We start from the raw sequence: 9,447 nt of genomic DNA on the forward strand, positions 1-9,447 counted from the left end.
AACCTCACTGCAAAAATCATACAGATTGACATAAATTTTACAAAGGTGACTCATTTCTTGACACGCACACAAACATGCACACACACACAAACACGGTGTCACACACACACACACACACACACACAGGTGGAGGTAAAAAGGTGAGGAACAGGATGGAGGGAGGAGTACGAACAGGAGGGCTGAACAGCGAGGGCGGCATGAGGGCGAGATGACCCACGCGTGTGTACAGAATGACTCCAAAATGTAGTACCAAACGTGGAGCTTCACTCCAAAACGTAAAAACAAAAAGTATTTGAAGGTAACATAACAATTCTGTTCTATTAGTTAGTTAGCAGTTTGTTCTTGAGGCTGTTCACTTTTGGGGACAGCTTCGAAGAGTCCAGCTCGAGGAGGAGTTTCTGGAAGACTTGGAATGTGTATTTGAGCTCCTTGGGTTGACGTATGCAGTGAATTTGGCTCACCCCAAGGAGCTCAAATACACATTCCAAGTCTTCCAGAAACTCCTCCTCGAGATAACATAACTGAATTGTTATGTTACCTTCAAATACTTTATGTTTTTACGTTTTGGAGTGAAGCTCCGCGTTTGGTGGAGCAAGCCCTTGAAAAATGACCCAGAGTAGTCAGAACAGTGATGCCACGATACCAACTTCGTCTGGACCTTCTGATGCGTTAGTCTTGGTGTAGATTTTAATTTGTTGCACAGCAAGGTCCTGTGACACACTGTCTCCGTCAGCATCCTGAAACAGCAAGAACGTTGTCTATTTCAGACTGTTCAGAAAAAGGATTAGGTCCTAATTATACATCTCCCAATTTGCTGCTCTAACTCTTTTGAAAAGAAAACCTGGGATTGTTATAGCTGCTGCACACTATATAACCCATGTACAATGTATCAGTGTTTTAGAAAGTGATAATGTAATTGTAAAACATATGTTCTTGCAAAGTTATGTAAATAGGACAGTCAGCTCACCAACATATCCAAATAATTCAACGTCAGCAAAGATTAGTCTGAACTAATGAGTTACAGTTAAATATTTGTAAATTACTGTTTTTTTTAAATTAAATCGATCCATTGCTACAATGTGTTTCTCCCTGGCACTTGACGAGTATTTAATCTCTATATAGACATGAATGTAGAAGTGCAAATATGCAAACATCAGTAGCCTGCCAAGAATGATTGTGAGAAATACAGTTTATACAGGGTAGACAGTGCGACCTTCATCACATTTTAATATGTACTTCAACTTACATCATACTCTTTAAGGAGATGATCTAAAGATTCCCCAAGGTACACCACCAAACATCGGAGGACAACAGCTCTGGTCACGTTAGTGTTAGGATTGGTTGGAGCCTGAAATGACAAAAATAAACATTATTCAAGGGTAAAAAACATCCACTGACAAGAGTTAGTGATCGGAACTGAGCGGTGTGAATATCCTGCCCCCCGCTCAGATTGCTGTTCACTCGGCCGCTCCTTCGCTCAAATGAGCGTAATTTCGCTTCTTGTAAATTTAAGTAATATGCAAATGATATTCCAACCCATTCCTTTAATAAAATATTAGCTAACATAACTCATTGAAGGATACCTTGAGTAGGATGGCCTGCAACCTCAACCCCATGGTTCCACTTTTGGCTTGGAAGAGATTCACAAGCTTCAGAGTGTATTCCTCCAGCTTGGCCATGAACTTTGGCTCAAGATGCACCATTGTGATTCTGCAAAACTCATCCTGGATCTGAAAATTAAAAGAAACTAATGTAGATGATACTTTTACAAAAAAAATTAAAAGCAGGAAAAAAACAAATAGTGGTTCTGGAATTTGAAAATATTACTTAGGAAAAAAGTAACATAACACATTTTGTATCAAATACGCTAAAACCACCACTGCAGTCCTTCACAATGGATAATGAATGTTTCTAATTAGCATGCATTTGTAACTCACTTGAGATGCATCAAATAGAGCAGGCCATCTGGAATTGATGTCCTCAATGCTGGGTGATTGGTTGACAATTTCATTTCTTCTGTGTGCAAATGTTTTTCCCATTTTTTCTTTTATCACTTTGCTGTTGTCCCTTTTTGTTACTTCAGTAAGTAGCTGAATCCTTTCTTGTTCTTGACTTTCTTCATTCTCTCCTGCCGGGTAAGGAGGGAGGTAGTTAACTTCTGCTTTTCTCTCTTTCACTCTTTGCAGACTTCTGGTCAGCAGGGCTTTTGCGTTTGAGTGCATTGCACATCACTTCAGGAACTCCGAAGCCTCTGAGTTTAGTGCGGTAATTTCCCATCTTGTACTTTAAGCTTTGTTGCCAGCCATAGAAACCTTAGAATGAGCCTGGTTCCTTGAGAAATGGATACTTTGTGCAAAGTGCACTAGCAACGTCACTGATCTGTGCACCTGATGGATACGCTGTATATGTATACATAGTTTCAGACAGTTTTTCAAGTATGTTTGCCTTAACCTTTGAAGTATTCAGAAGAGTTCCATTCTTTTGATGCTCTTCAGCTGCTCTTTCAAGGCACATCTCAGTTTCATATGCAAACTGTGGAACAGGGAACTGCTTTGGCCATGGTTGGCATCGCTCTGTGGAACTTTTCTTGGGCAGGATAACAGTAGACGCCTGTGAGGATACCGATCCAACAGATGACTCTGTACTTAATGCAACTGACTCTGCATCAGATCTAGACTCACAGTCAGTTGATTGTTGACCAAAGGAACTGTCCAAATGATCGTCAACTGGAAACAGCTCAAGAAGAATCGGGGCAGCCTTAACAACCTTTATGGTGTCTTTGTGTTTGATTTGGTCACTTTTATGGAGGGTAAAGAAATCTTCAAACTCCTTCAAAATCCAAATACTGGAGACTGAACTCGACAGGTATTCCAAAGGTCTCCTTCACAACAGTTTGCAGTTCCTCCACAGTGGATGGGATCCCTGATGGAAGGCGCAACTTCTCAATTTGGTCCTCAATTACTACTCGGAGCTTTGCCTCCATCTTTGCCAGCCTGACAAAAGTGAATAGACAAAAGTTTACATGTTAGAGATTTATGTGATAAAGAGCCTGTATGTGACAAGAATAAATAATAATTAATAAACTCAAAGAAAATATGGTTAAAATTATATCTGTATTCTGTCTTGAAATAATGTAGATGTATTGGTTAATATAATCCATTTCAATCACATTAAATTAACAACAGATGTGACGTTTGAGTGTAACCAAGCGTTTTCCTCCCACAATTTAGGCTGCCAAAGGGTACACATCACCAAGTTTCTGCTGCTCCACAATACACAATTTCCCAGTGTCCTCAAGCTGAAAAGATCTAAGATGCTCTTCATACCAGGCAGCAAGTAACTTCACAAAAAAATGTTACAGAGTTGTCCAGTATGGCTATCTGAAGAATCTCAGCAAAGTCTGGTAACCCACCAGTAGAGCCATACGACAAAATCATCCCAACAGTGTACCTTGTTCCATAGTAGGTGATAGTGTTGGCTAACTGCACAGTAGATAGAAGTGGGGATGTTTCTTTTAGAGCTTCCTGTATGTCTGAATGCAACACATCTAAAGATACATCAGATATTTTTGTGACACACAGTGGCTGTTTTACAACATCTGTACAAGAGTGGTATGCCATCATCAGCTGATGTCTAGTAGCAAGGGTCAACAACACATTTTTGAAATTGTTAGTGTGTCTAACAACCTGCTTAAAAAAGCTGTGTTTCACCTCAAATCTCATAGTCCATACACCAACCAGAGGCCCATAACCTTCAATCATGGCAGGGTAGTGTTCCAAAAAATGGTGTTTGGGTGTCAGTTTAGTTTCAGGAAAAGCAGCTAAGAATTGTTCACGATGTTCAGATATTTTAGAGTCGAGGTACGCAATAGTTTCAACTGTATGAACAGGGGTAACCACCAATTCAACTATGTCTTTTAAAGTCAGAAGAACCTGCCAGGCAGAATCACCCTCAGGTACCCGCGAACCAACAATGAGAGGCAAGAACCTGATTAAGGCCCAGTTTTCATGAGCATTTCCTCCTATAGTTCTGCGCTTAACGTAATTTTGAGGAATTGCTTGAGGGCAGTTGGCTTTGTCTGAGCCCTTAAAGGGAAAACGTCTGATGAAGTCATTGAGTTCAGCCAAATTAAAGTACTTTTTCTTGGTAAAAATCTGAAAACACAATGCTAATTTCCTTGGTACTATGCCTTCAAAAAGGTCATGTAGTACATCTGGTGGATATCCAGAGACAAAGTGGAAATGATTCAATTTATCAGTCAATGGACACAGGCGCTTAACACCAAAACTATGCAGTAAATCTGGATTTTCTCTCACAGTTTGCACATGCAAACTATGGTCAGTTTTTGTCCGAGGTGGAAACACCCCAGTCCGCACTTCATGTGTTTGGTATTCTGAAGAATGTCCAAGACAAAATCTACAGATGTACAGCCCTGTGAAACTCTCCACTAGTCCACTGATAGAATGTGCACCGAGATTGTCAGCCACAACACAGTGCACAGTCCCCCTGATATTTTTTCCAACACTGGAAATGAAAATCCCCTCATGTTCAAGAGTGGCGAGATCTTTCAATAGTGGTTCCAAAATTGTTCTGTATTGAAACTGTTTGACATCAACAGCTTTACAAAGTAAAGCTAGGTGTATTGATGTTAATACAGATTGCAACTTGGATGGCAAATTTCCCAAAACCCAATAAACAGCTGTTATTTTATGTTTCTTTCTCGAAGTTCCAAGTGGGTTACAAACCTCAAAATCATCCACATAAAGGATTATAGAGAGACGCGTTTCATCTCCAGCATTGAAGTCATTCTGCTTGAAAAATTTGCCATAAAAAATGAACTTAATATATTGAGTACTGTTTGACTTTCTGGATAAGATTTCCTCTGCAATGTCTTTATTCTTCAAGACTTGCTGCAAAGTCTCAAGAATAGGCACATATTGAAAGGTCTTGTTCTTGTGCGAATCAAGAATATATTCAACACTACCAACACACTGGAACTGCTCCTTAAAATACCTTCTTCTCTTAAACGCTGAACAGAGTGGACCACCTTCTCCAAGTGCTGTACTAATAGGATGCAAGTTACACAGCTGTTCTGCCAAGGCAGTTAAGATGGTCTGGTCAACAACACATTGATTAGACATCAATGTTGAATCAATAATGTTTCGAACAACAGCAACAGATGCTGAAGATGAAATGAACTGAAGGTCTTCAACCAACACATCAACACACTTCCCTGAGGCATTATAGATGGCCTCTAGCTTTAGTAGAAGTAAGCCAATTCTTTGAATAACTAAGTCTGATTCACTTTCCTGATAAAAATTTAAACTAGTGCCCTCATCATCACTGTGCTACAATAATAGTCCGCAGTCAACTTTGGTAACAACCATTTATATCCGCTCTCAACAGCATAGACATAACACTTCGCCACACCGGCGGTCAACTCCCGCGGCACGCGCACACGAACCTGCTGGCTGCGTGCGCACGAGTAACACTCTAAATGCAATACCACTAAAGAATAGAGACGCCAACAAATTAAACTTAACACACTGGTCTCTGGTAAATCATAAGGATCAACAGTCTGACCATCTTGACTCTCATACACATCTTGTCTGAAATTACTCAAGGAATATGATTTGTGTTTTCTGCTTTTATGTTTCAGGAATGTATTGTATATATTTGTCCTAAAGTCACATCCTTCAAATACACAAAACACAGTTTTGTGGATTTTTAGATGATTTCCAATATGCTGAAAGTAGTCCTTCTCTGTACAACAACTAACATCACATACGAAACACTTAAAAGTCGAGATAATTCCGACTGTAGACTTTCTTTAGCTGCATGGTATCTGGACAAATGGGTTCGAAGTGCAGTCGGCGTTTTAAATGTGCAAGGACAACCGTCATGTTAACATGGCTGGGATTGACCACGACTAAATGTTGCATGCTGTAGTCGGTAATGCTTTAGCAGATTCCCTTTTGTAGCAGACAAAGACCTGCAGATCTTACACTGCCATCCCATTGGTCAAATCCTAAGGTAAAAGGAAGAGAAAGGCAAAGATCCATGCATCAGATATAAGGCCACTACATGTGGTTCCCTAATCACATGAGGACAATAAGAGAACATTTGTTTATGGGTACAGAAGTGGCCAAAGAGGTCTTTGAGCTCTGATGATACAGAACAATATTTAAATAACCCGGCAGCTTATGCAAGACCAAGTCGAACTAGTTACCCAGAATGTAGACTTACTTACATAAAATATGATACACCATAAAATTGTGGTGGGGAACAATTGTTCTTACAACTTAGTAAACATTTGTAGAGCCTTTGCTCTGAGGGTATGCTAACACTGAAATATTAGGCCATATCGTCAAGTTTAAAGCTGATAGAGGCACAATCACTATAGCATTTAATATGCATGGCACTGAAGTTTCTGACAATTCTAATTTTGAGAAGGCCCATTATCAATGGCTGTCATTCACTACGTTTTCATGCAGCCAATAAACAGTTTATTGGGAATATTCTTAATATGCGTGTGTCTTGTAAACACCTTATTCTGAATGAAATAAACCGAAAAAGGCCACATTCGGTTTACTAACAAACTGTTTGCACACCCTAGCATATGCCTGTTTTAAACGGAATATGCTCCTCCACAACACGTCTGTGCATGTTTCATTTGCACGTTACTTGTGTTTGGTTGATTGCACGCAATGAAAAGTGCTCTAGGGACTCAAACTAACTTTGGAAGGTCTCAAAAGCCTTTCGGTCATTTCATAGACTTTGTTAAATGAGCCTCACGATATGCATTTCTTTTATTTACAATCTGTGAACTCTTTTGCCGAGTGGCTATGAACTTCATGCAAGCCTACGCTAACCACAGTTTGAGAAAGACTGACCTATAGGATATTTTAGAGACATAAGATATTTTCACATTTTTTTAACTTGCCATGAGAAAATGTACTCATATATTATGTATATGAGTTAAGCAGCAAAAACATAGGCCTATATAGAGGTTGTTTATGTTATTTTAGATTTACTTTAACTAACTTAAAGTTAGTAGGCGTATGCATTAACAGATGAAGAATAAAGAATAGATGAAGAATAAAACCCTATTCGGACGGGATTAGTTTGACATGGGGATGTGGGTTAAAATAATTTAACTTTAGGGCTGTGACATATTTTAATTGTAATATTCCCTAGTGATACATTTTTACTGTAATACTCTCACATAGCCATATCCAGTAGCACCGAGCATAGTTTAGAGGTAATTTCCCCTCACAATCGCCAGAGGGCAGCACTGAACACATTTGACAAATTAAGCAGTAATACTCTCACATAACCTCAGAGGGCAGTACTGAGCACATTTAACAAAGTTACAAAACATTTACACTAGGGGCAGCAACGGACACACAGAGGAAGTGAGAAAACCATAGAAGAAGTCTACTCTCACCTGATATAAAACTCGGACTCCGCCATTTTAGGTCAGAATCTCTTGGGCGGCGTATCGATTAGATGTAAAGCTTAGAGACGCTCCGCACGTGTTATATAGCCTACTGAAAAAAAAACTGGCGTTGAACATCTGGATCTGTCATGTCGGCTTCAGAGCTGATCTTTAACTTAAAGGTTGAGCGTTGTTTCTGCCGTTCCTGGCAGGCGATGTAATGCAAATCTTCACGATTAAAATTGTTGTAACTTGCGTCATTAAAATGCATGGCAACGTGTTGTTGAAGGCCTCCATAGTTGTTTGGCTGGCCTGTTTTCCAATTAAAGTAAGTAGCTCTGCTCCCGTCAGACCAGAAGGACCACGAGTTCTGTGGAGCCCAATCCATGCGTTCGATTCCATCACGGCAAAGATTCTGCCGTTCTCAGTCGCGTCTCTCACACTGGCCAACTCCGTGTGTTCAGACTGGCAGTATTCCCTCGCCTTGTACCAGGTCATTGTTTCTTGGACATAGACGTAGTCGCCTTCAGCTAAAACAGAAAGAGAACGAGAGGAGAAACATTGGATATTATATCAGAATAACTATATCCCTATCGTTTTTCTTTAATTAAACAGGGATAAGGGGCCCTAAATACCTTAATGTCATTATGTTCAATCTCAATGTTGGTCTTTAATCATGTTTTACTACAACTGCTGAAACTCTAAGACTCTTAATTATATATATAATGAAATTTACAGAAATAAAACATGTTTTTTTAATGTTGATTGGAAACGGGCTGAGGTAAAACCTAGAGCAAACACACCCTATTGTATTTAACAAATATAAGTCCAGCTCACCATTCAAGCAGACTGCATTGTATCGACTGTTGCAGTCCTGATCATTCCACTTCCCTGTATACATAATGATTGTACAGTTCTGTTTGGAACCCATGTTGTTTGGTTCAATCGGCGCCCAATTGCCATAGTGTTGGCCCATTTTGTAGTCTTGGTTGCCGTCGGACCACTGCCATCTGGTGAGGTCATCATGAAGTCCGATCCATGTGGTGTCAGTGTCATAATCAGACCCTTTTCTGGACTCTTGCAGCTGCTCTAGTTCTTCCAGGTTGTCTATGGTTGCCAGGTCATCAAACCGCTCCCTACAGTATCGCTGAGCATCAGTCCAGCTCATCTTCTGATCCACGTGGTGGTAGAGTTTGGTGATGGGAGACGCATGGGGTCCCTGACCCCAAAAACAAATACTTACTTACGTATATGTATTACAATACAATCTCAGCATAGGTACCGCTAGTGGGAATCAAACCACTAACCCTGACAGTGTTAATGTCATGCTCTACCGGACATTTTACTTGTAAATGGCCGTCTCACCAACTTGTCATATTACACACACACACACACACACACACACACACACACACACACACACACACACACACACACACACACACACACACACACACACACACACACACACACACACACACACACACACACATCTAACCTGAAAGGCTTAAGAAGGGAAGTATGGTCTTCCACATTCTGTAACATAAAAACACTTTAGTGGCTCATCTAACCAAAGTTATTTTGTTAAATGTTTTTGTTAAAACAAAGAATGCAATGATGTTGACATAACACTCAAGTTTAAATATGTATATAAATCTACTTAAAATTTTTGCATAAAAACCTTCTGTGTTTAGGAAATGTTCTGGACCCACCTTTGTTGTTGGCATCGCGCCTCAACCATCAGCTCGTTATTTATTTCTGATCCTTGGACGTGTTTCCAGTGCAATGGCCGTCTGCATGACATGTCTTATCTTCTATTCATTCAACAACCCGCCCCCAACATAAACATCATTTCATGTGAAGCAAATTCATGTAAATTCTTGCAGACTTTTGAACGCTTTCATTAAATGCTGGCGAATATTACACCTTTGAGCCGTTCCAGGTGAGAGTATCTATCTATATTAATTGAATTATCATTTCTTCCATCACCAAGTCAGCCATTAATCCAC

At 39.9% G+C, this 9,447-nt stretch overlaps 1 protein-coding gene across 1 annotated transcript; it reads right to left on the reverse strand.

The window, feature by feature from the left end:
- Positions 1-320: 320 nt before the first annotated feature.
- On the reverse strand, positions 321-9,165 carry LOC311338277 (uncharacterized protein; the record flags this gene model as incomplete). Its single annotated transcript, XM_084463502.1, has 7 exons — positions 321-456; positions 628-737; positions 1,247-1,348; positions 1,584-1,730; positions 7,880-7,968; positions 8,399-8,657; positions 9,151-9,165. 7 exons carry the CDS (start codon positions 9,163-9,165, stop codon positions 321-323), a joined length of 858 nt encoding a protein of 285 aa, XP_084319628.1.
- Between the last annotated feature and the right edge of the window lie 282 nt (positions 9,166-9,447).

This window comes from Micromesistius poutassou, assembly GCF_964030765.1.
Source record: "Micromesistius poutassou genome assembly, chromosome: 2".
Lineage (NCBI taxonomy): Eukaryota > Metazoa > Chordata > Actinopteri > Gadiformes > Gadidae > Micromesistius > Micromesistius poutassou.